This window comes from Pelodiscus sinensis, chromosome 2 (assembly GCF_052426305.1).
Source record: "Pelodiscus sinensis isolate ZL-2025 chromosome 2, ASM5242630v1, whole genome shotgun sequence".
Classification (NCBI taxonomy): Eukaryota; Metazoa; Chordata; order Testudines; family Trionychidae; genus Pelodiscus; species Pelodiscus sinensis.
In genome coordinates, this window is record NC_143053.1 from 228229320 (window position 1) to 228245700 (window position 16381).

Sequence of the window (16381 nt, forward strand, 5' to 3'; positions counted from 1 at the left end):
ACCCTGGAGCAGCAGGTCCAGGAGGACACAGAGTGACGGACTCACATGTGGGACCAGCTCATGCAGCAGGGCAGTAACGTGTGTCATCATGCAGGAAATGATGGCACACCCGGCTGCTGTCGCTGCTCCTGCCTCCTTTGCCCCCAAGTGATTCCTCTGCTCCCTCCCTAAGCAATGCCCAAACCCCTTCCTCTTACTCCCCCTGCCATCCCTGACCCTGCTCCAGCCCTCCTCCCCCCACTTCCCTGTGGTCCGAGGACACACCCAACCCCAAGTGCAATGAGGTCCCCACACCCAAGGTGGGACATCCAGCTGCCCCCAACGCCACTCCCAGCCCTGAGCCCCCCTCCAGGTTATGAGCCTTCCTCCCCAGCTTTTGTTAATGAAAGATAAATACGAAATTTCTTCTCTAAAATTCCAACATGTGTCTTTGTTCAGAGTTCAGGGAAAGGGGGAAGGGAGGGGTTGTGGTGGGAAAAGGATATTGGAGCAAGCCAGAGGCTCCTGCGAGGAGGACCTGGGGAGAGTTACTAGGGTCCTTTAGAGAAACTCTCCCTCAGGGCCTCCTGGATGCGCACCCTGCCTGATGGGCCTGGCGGATGGCAGCTATCCGCAGCTACTCAAAGGGTCTCCCCTCATGGCCAGCCTCTGCCACCCACCCCGGGAGGAAGACCTCTCCTTTCCTCTCCACAATATTGTGGAGGACACAACGTGCCAAGACGACCTCATGGATGTTGTGGTCCCCCATGTCCAGGTGGGTCAGGAGGCACCTGAAATGCACTTTGAGGCAGCTGACGGCGCACTCCACCTGAATCTTCTCCCGGCTGAGGTGAGAGTTAAATTGGTCCCTGCGGGGGTCCAGATGGTCGGTGTACGGTTTCATCAGCCACAGCATCAGGGGTAGGTCACGTCCCCCACAATTCATAGTGGCATCTTCACATCCCCAACAGCAAAGTCGCAGCGGGGGAAGAATGTGTCCGCCTCCAGCTTGCCATAGAGGCTCAAAGTTACGAAAGACGTGGGCATCGTGTGCCCTGCCCAACCACCCAACAAAAATGTCTGTGAACTGTCCACAGGACCTGCAGTACCATTAAAAAATAGCCCTTGCGGTTGATATACTGGGCCGCTCAATGTTGAGGTGTGCGGATCGGGATGTGGGTCCCCTCTATGGCTCCACCGCAGTTCAGGAACCCCACAGCAGCAAATCAGGCCACAATCGGGTCCAGATCTCCCAGTGGATGACCCTGCGCAGCAGGATATAGTTGATGGCCCTCACCACCTGCAGAAGGAGACCAAAAACCACACAAAACAGAGAATATGAGGGCGTGTCTGAGCCCTTGGGAGATGCCTATCCCTTCCCCTCTCCTCCCCCCAAACATCCCAGGAGCCACCCCATATGAGGCCACCTCCCCAGCAGCAGGGCTATGTGACAGTGGCACAACCCACTCTGGGGATGGGGCTTCCCCCAACCTCCCCTTTCCCAAGGGTCCCCCTTTTCCAGGACTACCCTCCTCCCCCCACAGGGACTGCAGCCCAAGAGTGCCTTACCTCCATGAGGAGAGCCCCGACAGTGGACTTCCCCATGCCAAACTGGTTGCCCACTGACTGGTAACTGTTGGGGGTGGCGAGCTTCCAGATGGCGATTGCGACCCGCTTCTCCAGGGGGATGGCGGGCCACAGGTCGGGGTGTCACATCATTGGAGGACAGGGGCGAGCCAGGCACACAGCTTCAAAAAGATGCAGAAGTTTTGGAGAGGTCGTCCCACCGCTCCATGACCAGCCGGTCCCACCAGTCAGAACTGGTGTCCTGCCTCCAAAAACACCTCTCAACTGCCGTGTGCAGTTGCAAGGGTCTGGCTCCCACACACAGGGAGAGGGTCTCAAGAATGAGCTTGGAGTCGACCTCGTGCAGGGCCAGGAAGGCAGCCAGCACAAATTGCTGCAAAAACTGCAGCATGGCCATGTGGGGCCCAGGGGCAGCTCCGGCTCCATGACACACAGAAAAAAGCTGAGGCAGCCAAAAAAGCAGGGCATCCAAAGCAGGCACTGCAAGAGATTTGTTGTCCCTCAAAGAGGTAGGCAAGCACACAGCAGAAGCAGAGAAATAGCTGTCCGGAGGGTGGAGGGGTCCCTTTAAGGGCGTGTCTCAGCTTGGCTTAGAACTTAGAAGCAACACTTAGAAGCAACTGGTGACTTGAAGCCCTGGCTGAATTGGTTCCAGGTGGCCTTATATGCGGAATAGCATCCTATCAATGTGGACACTCTCTTTCGAAAAAGCAGATCTCTTCCGGAAAAGCTTCTTCCGAAAGAAGCTTGCAGTCTAGACATAGCCTCAGTATCCCATCTGTAGCCATTGAGAATATTTGCTACTAACAGTCATATGGACCATTCTCTCCATAAACTTATCAAGTTGTCTCTTGAAGTCACTAAGGTTTTTGTCCCCACTGCTTCCCTTGGAAGGCTGTTCCAGAAATTCTCTTGTCTGGATTTTAGAAACCTTCATCTAATAACTTCAAGCCTAAACTTCTTGATGACCAATTTACATCCCTTTGTTCTTGTGTCCATTTTGGTGCTTAGCTTAAATAATGCCTCTCCCTCTCTGGTATTTATCCCTCTGACATATTTATGGACAGAAATCATATCTCCCCCTCAGCCTTTCAATGTTCATATTTAATCCCCAACTTCTCCAACTGAACTAACAACATCCCATGTGGAACAGTACCAAACACCTTACTCAAGTCCAGGTTGATTAGACATACTGCATTTCCTGTGTCTAAAAAGTCAGTTATTTTTGCAAGAAAGAAATGGGTTGGTCTGACATGAGCTACCTTTGGTAAAAACATGTTGTATTTTATCCCATTTGGTGAGAATGGATTTGGACCTCTTCGCAATAAATAGTAGTCATTATACATATAAACTTGCATAGAATATATAAAAGTCTGTCTAAATTGGACAGTGTTTATAAAATTTATTATAGCAGGTATGAGTATTTGGAAGTTTGATATCCCCTTCTTTCTTCTGATTATAGTTTCTTTTTGTGTGTGTACGGTATAGTTACCAGTACTACCTGAATTTTTTCTTAACAAATTCACAAGCACAAAGATTATTAAAAACTGCTACAGCACATACTTGTTTGTTTTTGCTTGACAAATTATGTTCTAAATATTTTTCTTAGTAAGACTTATAGGAAAATCTCATATTTAACATGCCCATGTATTGGATCTTTGCATTAAAATGCTCTGATGTTTAAAAGAGTGTTTTTAAAAATTGATTGATGTTTTCTTAGAAATCAATCCAAGAAGAAAAACGAAAACCAAGAAAAAACAGGTAATTTATTCTTCTGTATTTACTTATCCCACAGTGATTGTTATAATACTTCAGAAATGGTGTTTAGCTGCACTGTCAACAAAATAAAATCAAGAATTGAGAAAAGGGATGTAGTTATTTGCTGAAACACAGAGAGGTACCATATGAAAAGTAAAAAATATGCCATTACAGAGAACAAAATACATTATAAAATTTGGTCAAATATTTTTACTTGTGCATGAGTGTTTAGCAATGGCAATACAAGCATTATAATAAATGAAGACACAGTCCAGTTCAAAGATGGTTCTAAAACAAAGTAATAATTGAGGATGCTTAAAGTTCTAATTCAAAACAAAAGAGCAACCAATTACTTTGTTAGCAAAAATCCAAAGATGAATAGACCACCCCTTCTGAGAAACAGCCATTTGGAACTCTAAAAACCACAAAAAGAATCAATTTATCTATTCAGAAGAAATAGACTAAATAGACCAAAATACCCACTGCCATTTCAATAGTAAAGCTTTTCTCACAGTTTAATTGAAATGTTTTGATGGCTATCCACAGGCATATATGCTCTTGGAGCTATATATATATATGCAGATTTCTCTATGGTTCTGACAAATACACAGCACTCAGCTTCTGGCAAACCCATAGGGTATGTCTAGACTGCATCCCTCTGTCGACAGAGGCAGGTCGACATTGCAAATGAAGTGGGGATTTAAATATCCCATGCTTAATTTGCATAAAAATTGCTGCCGTTTTTGCCGACTCAGTACTTTGTCAGCAAAAAGCGGCAGTCTAGAGGGGGTTCTGTCAAGAAAGAAAGCCTTTTTCGACAGATCCTGTAAACCTCCTTGCAGTCTAGGCATACCCACTGATTTGCCCCACATATGGATATGTATGTATGCTTTTTGTGCTGCTTCCCTGTGACTATCCACTCCTGAATATGCTTCTTAGGCTACATCTACAGTGGGAGCTCTTCACTAATGTATCGGAATACTGGTAGATTTTACTGGCAAAGCAGTCCTAGGGTAGACACCGCTACACTGACAAAGCATATAAAGCAAACAAGATATACCAGAATTTTTCAGTAGAACAGCATCTATACTAAGAGCTTCTGCAGCCGCAGCTATTGATGGTCCGACTCAGGGATCATCTCTTCACACTTCAGACCAGTGTTTCCCAACCTTTTTTTTTATAAAGTACGCCTTTAAAAAAAAAAAATAAGTACCTCCAATACCTACAGTTTTCAGACACATAAAAAATTTTTCTACCATTGCAACATGTTTGTTTAAACAACTTAATGGTAGCACTAAAGCTGCAGGATGCAATCTTCATATATAATATATCTAAAACCAGGAAACATATATTTAAGAAAATGTGTGGTAAAAAAGGGTACTCCCCTTTAAGAGTCAGGCTGGAGGCTACAGCTTGAAGCCTGGGGATAATCAGGCAGGCCCTGTCCCGCTTGGGGGACAATCCATATAAACAGCAAGTGGAGCAGAGGAAAGAGAAGGAATAGAAACCAGGAAAGTAGTTACACTCTGAGGCACTATGAGGTAGTGATCAACAGCTCAATCTCAAGTTGGCGGTCAGTTTCAAGCGGAGTACCCCAAGGATCAGTTCTAGGGCCAGTTTTGTTCAACCTCTTTATTAATGACCTGGATGAGGGGATGGATTGCACCCTCAGCAAGTTTGCGGACAACACTAAAATAAGGGGAGAGGTAAATATGTTGGATGGCAGGAATAAGGTCCAGAGTGACCTAGACAGATTAGAGGATTGGGCCAAAAGAAATCTGATGAGGTTCAACAGGAAGAATCCCAAGCACTGTTACAAGCTGGGGACCGACTGGCTAAGTAGCAGTTCAGCAGAAAAGGACCTGGGGATTACAGTGGATGAGAAGCTGGATAGGAGTCAACAGTGTGCCCTTGTAGTCAAGAAGGCTAATGGCATATTAGGTTGCATTAGCATTGCCAGCAGATCTAGAGACATGATTATTCCCCTTTATTCAGCTTTGGTGAGGCCACATCTGGAGTACTGTGTCCAGTTCTGTGCCCCCTGCTACAGAAAGGATGTGGACACATTGGAAAGGGTCCAGTGAAGGGCAATGATTAGGGAGCTGGAGCACATGAACAACAAGGAGAGGCTGAGGGATTTGGGCTTATTTAGTCTGCAGAAGAGTGAGGGGGGATTTGATAGCAGCCTTCAACTTCCTGAAGGGAGATTCCAAAGAGGATGGAGAGAGGATGTTCTCAGTAGTGATGGATGGCAGAACAAGGAGCAATGATTATTAGTTGCAGTGGGAGAGGTGTAGGTTGGATATTAGGAAATACTATTTCACTAGGAGGGTGGTGAGGCAATGGAATGGGTTACCTAGGGAGGTGGTGGAATCTCCATCCCTAAAGGTTTTTAAGTCCTGGCTTGACAAAGCCCTGGCTGGGATGATTTAGTTGGGATTGGTCCTCTTGGGGTAGGGGGCTGGACTCAGTAATCTCCTAATGTCTTTTCCAACCCTAGGATTCTATGATTCTAGGAGACAAGCCTAATCTGACTCTCAGACTTGGGCATGTTCTGTAGGCTTGGGAGCTTTGATCTACAGTTCTGATTAACTGTGTGTTACTATGGCTCCTGTCCCGAAGTCTGACTGTAAATGATATTGTGTTAATATATGTGGGATTCTTCTTCCCCGGGCAGTTAAAGTGAATCTATTACTGTTCCACTGGGGAAACGAAGGTGGGGCACACCTGCTACTCCATACTGGGCCACAAGGTGGCATGCAGGAACTGTATACATCTTTACAATCAACAAAATGCAACAACATGCTTAAGCTGAGTTTTTCATTAAGCTATGTTTCAGCCATTAGTTACATTGCACATTGGGTGACGCATTCAGTGTAGGTTGAAGTTTAGGGTTAGTATTTAGAGCTCTTCACTCAGTGACCACATGATGCATTCCTAGTTTAATTTAGGTCTGTGTCCTCGCATGACACTGTCAGCTCTTGATGACAGATCTGCTTGTGGTACCAGTTGAATCTTGGGAACCTTCCAATATAGGGCTTTTTTCTAGACAGCTGCTCAGTCATCTGGTCAGTTACTTGACCAGTTGATGTTTGGACAAGTGATTCACTCATTTGACCTGAATTTCTTCTTTCTTACATCAGTTTTATACCAGTATTGCTACTGGATTAAAGAGAGTTCCTTCTGGTTTACAGTAGTGTGAGAGAAGAATCTTGCCCAGTTATTCCTAGGACTCTTTTTTCCCTAGTCATTTAAAACTTTGTGGTTTTCAAATAGTGTGTTTCCTTAGGCATCCTGAAGCCATGCATGGAAAGAATGTTTGTGTTCTCTTTAATATATACAACCTCAAAAATACACTGATATACTATTTATTTGTATTACAGTAGTGTATGAGGCCCCTTTCAATATTAGCATCCCATTCTGCTAGGTGCTGTAAGTTTCAGCATTTTGTGGCATGCCTCTCTCCTTAGAGTTTCAGAAGCAGCATGCCAATCCAAGAGGTGGTATGCCTTTGCTTGCTTGAGAATATTGTAGTCCCTTCTCATATTCTCTACAAGTAATTACATTTCTTAAATATTAACTTATTTAAAGAGTATTCGAGGATTTCTAGAGAAGGTACAGCTCTAGAAATGAAAGGTCTCTGTACATGGGAAAGGAATAGCCTGGGGAGCAAGAGTATATTTTTTATCCCAATAACAGCACCTTTTTTACCTGGAGAAATTACTCTCTGGGTCCATTCAATCCTTTGTTTATCTGCTGAGACTGGCACAAAGAGTGCTGAATAATACCATCCTGGCCACTAGGATGTGTAACTGGCAATTATCAGTGCTGTTCTCCAGTTTGGCACCCCGAGTGCAAAAGTTGGGGGCCCGCAAAGACTTTAAATATACCTCACCACTACAAATACTAGTTACAAAAACTTCCCCCAGAACCACAATACACAGATTTTCAGGGGCCACTGCCACCATCAAGTGATTTTTATTCCTAAAACCGGCGGCAAACACTTGAACCACCCACAGGGTACCCCAAGCTCGTCTGCCACAAGAAAGCTTGAAAAAAGAGGGGGAAAAAACAAGCTGCAGTCTCTAGTAGCTGACCTCTCAGTCTGAAGCATGCAGACACACAAACAGACAGACCTCCTGTAACTCCCAGGACACAAGAATCAAATAATCACCTTAACAAAAGTGATTTTTATTACAAAACAAAAGATATACTTGATAAAGCATACTTCGTTGATAGATACTACAGAACAACTAAGGAAAACAAATTAAAAACACAGAGAAAATCTCTGGAAACAATGCTTAGATGGTAAATGGGGAGGGGAGGTATAGATTCACACAGGCTATGTCTAGACTTCACATCCAGGGAACACGTCTGCTCTTCCGACATTTTTGCGGAAGAGCAGACACGCTCTTTTGGAAGCCCTGCCTTCCTCATTCCACAAGGAACAAGGGCTCTTCTGAAAGAGGAGGATTTTTCTAATTTTGGCCTAATGTAGACTTGAATTTTCAAATTTTGGCCCAGTGAAAAATCCAATTGCCTAGTAGTTTTCTGCTTTCTCACCCAAGATCTGAAAGAGTTAAGCATACAAATGATTATCTTATTATGTATGGATCAATGTAATCCATTCATATGTTAGCCCAAAGTCCTCCCGAGAATTTTGCAAATTTACTGATTTTCTAATTCAAGCTCTAGAATGTAGGGATCTCCTGAACTAGCTGAACAAAGCCTACTAAATCATGTCCTAGAGTAGATTTTTGTGGTCAAAGAATAAATCCCTGAAAATGTGTGTTTATAATGGACGTACTAACAAAATCTTAATTCTTATCAGTAAGAATGGCATTGTTGAAAACTGTCCAGTAATGTTAGATCTCTAAATCTCAGAACTGCCTTGAGATACTTACATGCACATTGACACAGCTTACAAAATCAGCCAGAACTCATGCATAGCTATAAAAGCTAATTCTACAAAGTACTTGGTATGTATTAAATATTTGCTGGTAGCTTCAACCCTAAATTATTAGTTAAAAATTATCAATATCTATATTTTCATTACTTACATTTCCAGTATCAAATTTGTGTGCTTATATAATTTTCTAACACAGTGAACATATCAAATGTCCTCACATATTGGCTGATAAGAAAAATGAAAGTTGTGATTTATTACTTTGTTTTCATTGGGAAAATGCTGCAAAACAAAATTGATGAATTAGTACATTTATGTGTTTACAGTCTAGGCAAGATGCTAGATTTAGAAGATTTCTATTACCAAGAAATTTCATCAAGTGATTCCGTATCAAATGACAGTAATTGTAGCACAAGAGAAAAGAGGCCACCAGTGGAGCTCAGAGATTCATCTTTACTTATTACTGAAAGGTAAGTAATACAAAATAATAGTAGGAACAAAAGAAATGCTGTGTAATCTAGTTTAAAAAATACAGAAACAAACTTATTGTTGAATATTTCATACTGAAGACAAAAGTATATGCATTCAAATTAGCTATAAATTATTAATGATTTGTTATGGACTCTTGTAAAATAATAATGCTAGGAATAGAAAAAATCCTTTCTTCAAAATAAAATCCAAACATTCTTTGGCCTGATTGCAATTTTGGGAGCAGAACTCCAGCTAGGCAATCTCAACCATACAACCATTTTGCTGAAGAACATGCCACTTTTGTTCTGGCTCCACAGCTCCAGATGAGGTGGACACAATTTGTTAATGTACATCTTTACAAAAGATCTCAATTTTTTTGTCAAACAAAAGTAAAATCTAAAAGTTAAATGTTTATTTCAATTGCGCTTGTGTAGCCTCTATGCCAGACTTTTTGTCTGACTTTTGGAGTTCTTAGCTTCTTTTTTCCTCTATTGCAATGCAACAGTGCATGCCCCTATACTCTTTACTTGATACCAGTATGACAGACAAGCAAGGAAAATCCCAAAAGGAAAATCTGGTCCATCAACCTTCTTTCTACATAGATTTTTCAGGTCATTAATTGCATGTGATCTTTGGCCTCTTCACTTAAAATGCTTTCGAGATATGCACCAGTAGACTAGGGCCCTGATGGTGACCCCACTTAAAACAGTGAGATTTTTGCGACTGAACACACTGGAAACTGGTATCAGTCTTAAGAGTACATGCCTTGTTATGCTCTGCTCTGCTGTCAGTTTTCAGTAACTGTATTGCAGTAACTGGCGTAACTGCAGATCTAGGGTGCATGTAACTGAGCATAATTTAGCCCCTGTTCATGGTTTATTATTTAAGTATCAACTACAGTTCTATATTCAGTGCTTGAGTTGGGCTTCCTGGGTAAGTAAAAAAACAGCAAGCAAATGGTCTGGTAGCACTTTATAGACTAACAAAACATGTAGGTGGTATCATGAGCTTTCATGGGCACAGCCCACTTCTTCAGATCACCGGAGTTATGATTAGAGGATAAGAAAACTTGAAATAAATAGGAGAAGGGAAAGGGGGGAAGATGTTGTTTTGTTAGTCTATAAAGTGCTACCAGACCATTTGCTTGCTGTTTTTTTCTGTAACGGACTAACTCAGCTATACCCTGAAGCTCCTGGGTAAGTAAGGGGAGCACAATTTAGTCCTAGAGAAGTGAATGCCTTTACTTGTTTGTTGGCAGTTGGAACTCAGTCCTGGATTCCTACATGGAGTTCACCAGATGTTTCTGTATTTATATCAAAACAATATATACTTTCCAAACAATAGTTTTATGATTAATCTCATTACACAGCAATGACCTCAGTTCACTCAAACAGGTATACTGAGGACTAGCTTTCAAAAATGCCCCTTGCCACCTGAAAAATGTTAGATGGAGTCTATACTGTAACAGACCCTCAGCAAGTGTAAAACAGAAGCTACCTGATTTACACCTGCTGACAATCTGATCCAGTGTTAATAGGCAAGATTTAGCTATTAATAAAGCTGCCTTGCCTGTTATCCTGACTATTTTAATATGTCCTTAATAATTCCCCCCTTTTTGGAAAAAGCATATTTTCTCTGAACATTCCTCTATTCTGCTACAATGTATTTGATCTGGAGTGCCAGCTCTATTCTGCAGTCAGGAGAGGCCTTGGAAAGGCAGCTGTTCTTGCTAAGGGTAAAGGCTAAGAAGTCAATTAGCAGTGTTTGCTGTAGGTAAATGTTTTGACTTTAATTTCTAAAGCACTTCTGCATTTAATACTTAGGTCAAGGGTTGCAGAAAGCCCCCTGGACGAGAGCAATACTGAAGATAATCCCTATGACTACAGAAAGCTCTTGCGGAAAACCTCTCAGCGCCGGCGCCTTATCCAGCAATTTTAGCTGCTGCTGCCATTTGGCTTTTATTAGTCTAATCTTTTTTATGATTTTTGTACCATATTCTTTTTTGTATCATTATCACTAATATTTCGGGTTTATGGTTAATATGAATTACCATAGTTTCCAGCCCAACACTGTTTTAAAGGGACACTGTCAAGTTAAAAATGCATATTTTTAAAAAATTGATATTAATATACTTTCGATTACTAAAACGGAACATATTTTTCAAAAACTTCTCCCTGTATATAGTTTTCCTTTTTTACACTTCTGTCATTTCATACTAAATAGTCAGTTTCTCTTTTTCTTGTGGTTATTTCCTAGTCAATTGACATAATGCTAACACACACGCACAAAATGATTACTTCACTAGTCACCTTTAAAGAATTCAAAAGAAACATTTATTTTGATTTTAGGTCTACAATACCTAATTTTTGGGCCAAATCTGCATGTGACAAATGTCCTCTTAATACAAATAAATGTAAATTGTTGTTTGATAGTATGTTATTTTCATATTGACTTTAACTGTGGTAAAGCTACTGAGGAATGATGTTTAAAGGTCAATATAGTGCATATATTATTTACCTTTACCATGAGGGCAGAGGAATGGACTTGATCTCTTAAGGTCCCTTCCAGTGCTAGTATTCTATATATTCTATACCTTGGAAATATTTTTATATACAGGGAAATATAACCATAATGCCCTCTTCTACCCCTGAGCTTTGTGGCTAAATGGTGAACTCTTAACTCTGTTTACTTTGCGCACTCCTTTCTAAATTTGCATTGAATTTTTGGAACCCTTAATTTTAGAGGCCCTGAGAAGTGGGAAGGAAAATGTGAATTGAACTATTGTTGCCTAAAATGCAAAGACCATTTAAATCAATCAATTCCACCAGTAGTGTATTTGTACTATATACAAAAGACATAGCCATTATGTTCAACATTTCATCCAAATTCTTATTTTTAAATAAATTATTTTAGAGAAAGGATGTAAATAACTAGAACATTAACTTTTATGCTTGACAGTGATTAATAGCTGCATGTTCTTAGCTACAAAGTAAGAATGGCAGATTTCACCATGCCATTATTCTGAGCAGTGTAAGGGCCAAATCCTGGTGGCTTACTCAAGCCAGGTGTTCCACTACAGTGATTTCTGGTGGGAGTAAATCAGCAAAGTAAAGATGTCTGCACACACTGTCGTTAGCCATGCTCGACACTCTAATTTAGCCTTCTTTCCATAGACATGTAATCAGTACTTTGTACTTTTACAGTAGTCAAAAGATTAAAAGCCATGTTTAAATTTCTGCAGTGTAATATGTGCTAGAAAATACTGGGTTTGATTTTTAAAGTCCTCTTAAAATTGCTCTCTCCATTATTAAAATGGCAAAATAAACAAACAGTACAAACATCAGGACAGGTGTGGCTGTGTTTTAATTACTCCTAGCACAGGTGTATGGGTGGGTGGCCGGCCATTTTCTGAACTGATGAAGGCACTGTGCCTAGTATGAAGTTAGTAGCATTTCTGCATGTATTAACATCCAGGTCAACCAAAAGAGAGTGGGGGCAAGTCAAGGTGCAGTTATACCCTCCACTGGATTGAGTAGTAGGTGAATGAGCCCCATCAACGAAGGGCAGCCTTACCCTTCACCCCTGGCACCATCCCCATTTCTCCCTCCTGTTCACATCCCAGTTTTCTCCAAGAGTTGCTCTGGATGTGTACAGAGAAATCATGATGTTAGTTGGGTTGATTAGATTAAATGCAATCCCTCCAACTAAGTAAGAGGCAAGCCCTATGTCTTCCTGTCAGTAGCTGTCTGTACACAGGGAACTAATTAAACTGTATTGCTGCATTTGTCCAAGAACTACATCAAGGGTGGGCATATACTACCCTCTGCAGGCCGGGGCTGCTCCATCTTGCCTAAATAAGCTGGGCCTGAGCTGTGTCTGCCCCATAGAGGGCAGACTCTAGAGAACACTAGGTTCTAGGTAACACCCACCGTGTGTGTCTGTGACTGCCACAAAGAGAACGGATGGTGGCTGTTAATTTCAGGCTTCCCATGCCCTGCGAGGTGCTAGTGCAACAAAGGAGCACAGGAGAGAAAAGATAAGACATTTACTACACACACTAAGTGGTTGTATCTACAAAGAGTAGGGGAAAGAAGATGCCCAAAAAGCTGCTACAATTTGGCTCTCCCCTGCAAAGTGGGCACTCTGCACTGCCTTCTCTTAAGGCACCTGTTTGCCAGCATCCTTCAGGGCTAGTCACACTATGATAATGGTGCAGAAGGGCAGAGGGTTCATCTAGGTCCTTGGCATGACCTGTTAGGGTACGTCTACAGAGCAACATTGTTTCAAAATAACGAGCGTTATTTTGAAATAACTTAGTGTCTACACAGCACATAGTTATTTCAAAATAATGTTGAAATATTGTCAAGCTGAAGGACTGCTTACTCTGACTCCTGTAATCCCCATTGTATGAGGCATAGGGGAAGTTGGAGGAAGAGTGCTCTATTTCAAAATAAGTGCTGTGTAGACACTCCCAATTTCGAAATAAGCTATTTCAGAGTAAGCTGGTAATTGATGTAGCTCAATTTGTGTAGCTTATTTTGAGTTAAGCCCTGTTGTGTAGGCGCACCCCAGAAGCCCATCTTTACAGACTTGGTGCCAGCATAGGCTAGCTCCAGCTGGCACACGAGAAACCCGTGGCGGGGGCGCAAAGCAGAACGGACAAAGGCCTGGAGCAAGCTGGGAAGAGGCACTAGTCCATGCCCGCGGCAGCCAGATGCAATTCCAGCCTGCAGCAGCCACCCTGTCCAACTTGCATCTACCCAGTGGGAAAGCAGCGTGGTCTGGATTACTAGGGGTGCGTCTACACAGTTCCCAAAACTCGAAATAAGATATGCAATTTGCGCTGTACACATTGCGCAGCTTATTTTGAGTATTTTGAAATAGCTTATTTTGTCATTTGGTGCTATCTACACAGCACCAAATTTTGAAATACAGTGCTACTTGGAGCCATCCCTTACTCCTAGTACAATGAGGTTTACAGAGATGGCAAAACATATTTCAAAAGAGCAGATGGTTCAAAAGACGCAGGGTAGCGATTTCGGAATACCTCTGGTATCCGGAAATAACTTCGCTGTGTAGACATACCCTAGGGGGCTGCCACCTCCAGCCAAGCTGGCCTCCCGCCTGCTCCCCTTCACCAGCCAGGAAGGGCCTCAGCATTTGCAAAGCCGAGGGGCTGCCATGGCCTAAACCCCGCCTGCGGGAGCGGAGCAGCGCCTCCCACCCCCCAGCGCCGGGCTTTTCAGCGCTGCCTGGGCCGGTCTCCCAGCTGGGCGCGACTCCCCACGACGTCAGTTATGGAGCTGCTGGCGCGGCTTTGTGCAGCGCAGCGGGGCGGGCTCGCTTTCCCGAGCCCCTCGCATACAGCACGTGGGAGGGGGCGCCGGGAGCAGCCACCCCAGCAATGGGCCGTGCGTTTCGCTGCACAAGGCCACGAGCCGCTGCTCCCAGCGCGGCGGTAATGTCAGGGCCGGCCCCTGCCGCCCTCTGTGCTCCCGGGCCGCCCCGACGCGCACCAGCGAGTGCTCCTTCCGAGGCCGTTTCAGCGCTTCCCTCGCCGCGGGGCTTGGGCCTTGCCTCCGGCGGGGCTCGCGCTTTCCTGCCCCACGGACGGTCCGAAGGGTTTGCTCTGCTTTACCCCAGCTCCCCCTCCTAGCCGAGGCAGGCAGCGCCTGGCCGGGGTAGATGGTTGAGCTGCAGTGAGGACTGGTTTGCATGCGGCTAGGCCTTTGCAATCAAGCCAACTTGTATCTCTGTTCCCAGCTGCAGTAGGGGTGCGCGGGTGGGCTCTGGACAGGCAGCTCCGGCGCGGCGCCCCCTGACGGTCCTGCAGGGCCCAGGCCTAGGAAGCTGCAGGCCTGGAGCTCGGCTCCCGCCTGGCCCGGCTCCACTGCCCGCTTCGCTTGGCGTCGCGCACAGGCGAGCCCTTGCTCTGGTCACTCCGCGGGCGAGCTCAGAGCACGGGGGGGTTCGCGGAGCTTGATCGGCCTTAGCCCGGCAGCCACTGCGGGGAGACAGACGGGGTGTGACCTGGAGCCAGAGCGGCCTCCTTGTTCCACAGCATCGACTTCGCTGGCTACCCCGCTGCGCTGGCCTTGGCACAGGAGAGAGACACATTGGCCTGCAAACCAATGGCACGTGTGGGAGCCCGGGCCCGCAGAGCCCCTCATTAGCAATCCAGCAGCTACCGCCTGGCGCTGTGGCGGGTTCCGGAGGGGGCCATTTCATCCGCTCTCTGGAGCCACAGCCAAGGAGCGGCGCGCGGGCACGGGGCTGGGCCCCAGGTAAAGCAGTGAGCAGACTCAGGGCGACATAGGAACAGCCGAGGCTCTAGGCACATCCCCCACCTACCCCGCGGTAGCGGTGTGAGATCAGACGGCCGCTCCCCTCCGGCGCACACTGACGCCAAAACAGCAGCTGGCTCAGCCACCCGCCGTCGCGCCTTGACTGCAATGTGTGTGACCCCGTCAGGCAAGCCCGCTCCTCCCCCGGCCAGACGTGCGTGGGACCGATCGCAAGCCCGAGGCTGCCCCAACTCAGTTCCTTTGTGCTCCTCAGCGTGCCCCGGGCCAGCCTCTCGCCTCCAAATGCCTCCCTCCGGCGGCCGAGCCTTTCTCCCCACTCCCCGCTGAAGCTGCCTGGACACGGACGCCTGGGCCCCGCGCTGTGCGTGGCCACGAGCCGCTGTTAGGCAGCGGCAGCCCACAGCCCAAGGGGAGTCGTGACTCGCGCCCGCCGCCGTTCCCCGCCCCAGGCGCCCCGGGCCGAGGGCTCCAGCTGGATAAAAGGAGAGAGCCCGTCACCCTCCGCCCCCCCGTTGGGCCGAGACGCGCGGGCCGGAAGAGGCAGCGGCTCAGCACCATGGAGAGCGCTTAGCGTCTCTGCCCCTCGCCCTGTGCCGCGCGCGCCCGGTCTGCCCGGCCCCCAGCCCTGCTGCTGCCAGCCTCCCTCTCTCCCGGGCCCCCGGCGAGCGCCAGGGCGCCGCTGACACTCTAGGCGCCGGCGCACGCTGCCTGGCGCTCGCACACGGGGACACTCCCGCCCTGGGACTCTCCCTCCCTCCACACAGCTCGCTGCAGCTCGCCCGCTCCTAGGCACGGCTGGCAGCTCCGCAGATGGCAGCGCCAGGCTCCGGCTTTTGGTCCTTCGGCGCGGAGGAGGGATCGGGGGACGCGGAGACCTCCGGCACAGGTAGGAGCGCGGAGCAGCTCTGGCGGGGGATGAGTTCTCCACCACGTGCCGACCGCAGCTAAGTTCCCAGCCGCTTCTCGCCCGGGGTGGGCGCCCAGCGCGACCTGCGCCCGCATCCCTGCCACAGCCAAGCGGGCTGGAAACCAGCTGTCCGGTTCCTCCCAGGCGGGTCCTGACCCGCCACAGAGCGCGCACTTGGATGCGGATGAGGCAACAAAGAACTACCTGGGGAGACTCCAAACACCGCCAGGGCAGCGCTGGCAAAGAGAAACGCGGGCAACCAAGCTCCCCTCGGGCTTCGCAAAAGGAGCCGGGACCCAGGGCTGGGTTGCAGGCTTGATTGTAAAGGCTCCTCCGCTGCAGTTCGAACTGGACCAAGGTGCCGCAGGATTCTCCAGGACAGGAAGGAGCGACGCCAACATAAACCTGAGTCTACTCCAGGGGGCTTTTATCTGGCTGGGGGGGTCTCTTTGGGGTGAGGGAGGGGAA

The 16381-nt window shown here is 46.4% G+C and overlaps 2 protein-coding genes across 5 annotated transcripts in view; both read left to right on the forward strand.

The window, feature by feature from the left end:
- MYO3A (myosin IIIA) overlaps window positions 1-12156 on the forward strand; it is a 219695-nt gene extending 207539 nt beyond the window's left edge. For 3 of the 4 annotated variants that reach the window (XM_006115285.5, XM_075922537.2, XM_075922539.2), the window contains 3 exons: window positions 3287-3327; window positions 8557-8700; window positions 10525-12156. In XM_006115285.5, coding sequence (XP_006115347.3) covers window positions 3287-3327; window positions 8557-8700; window positions 10525-10639 — 300 coding nt within the window. In that variant the 3' untranslated portion in view covers window positions 10640-12156. Of the gene's footprint in view, window positions 1-3286; window positions 3328-8556; window positions 8701-10524 lie in introns of those variants that run through there. The other variant, XR_012902077.2, reaches the window with a different exon arrangement.
- Window positions 12157-13846: 1690 nt separating this feature from the next.
- GAD2 (glutamate decarboxylase 2) overlaps window positions 13847-16381 on the forward strand; it is a 58816-nt gene continuing 56281 nt past the window's right edge. The window contains exon 1 of the mRNA XM_075922541.2: window positions 13847-15892. Coding sequence (XP_075778656.1) covers window positions 15817-15892 — 76 coding nt within the window. The 5' untranslated portion in view covers window positions 13847-15816. The remainder of the gene's footprint in view (window positions 15893-16381) is intronic.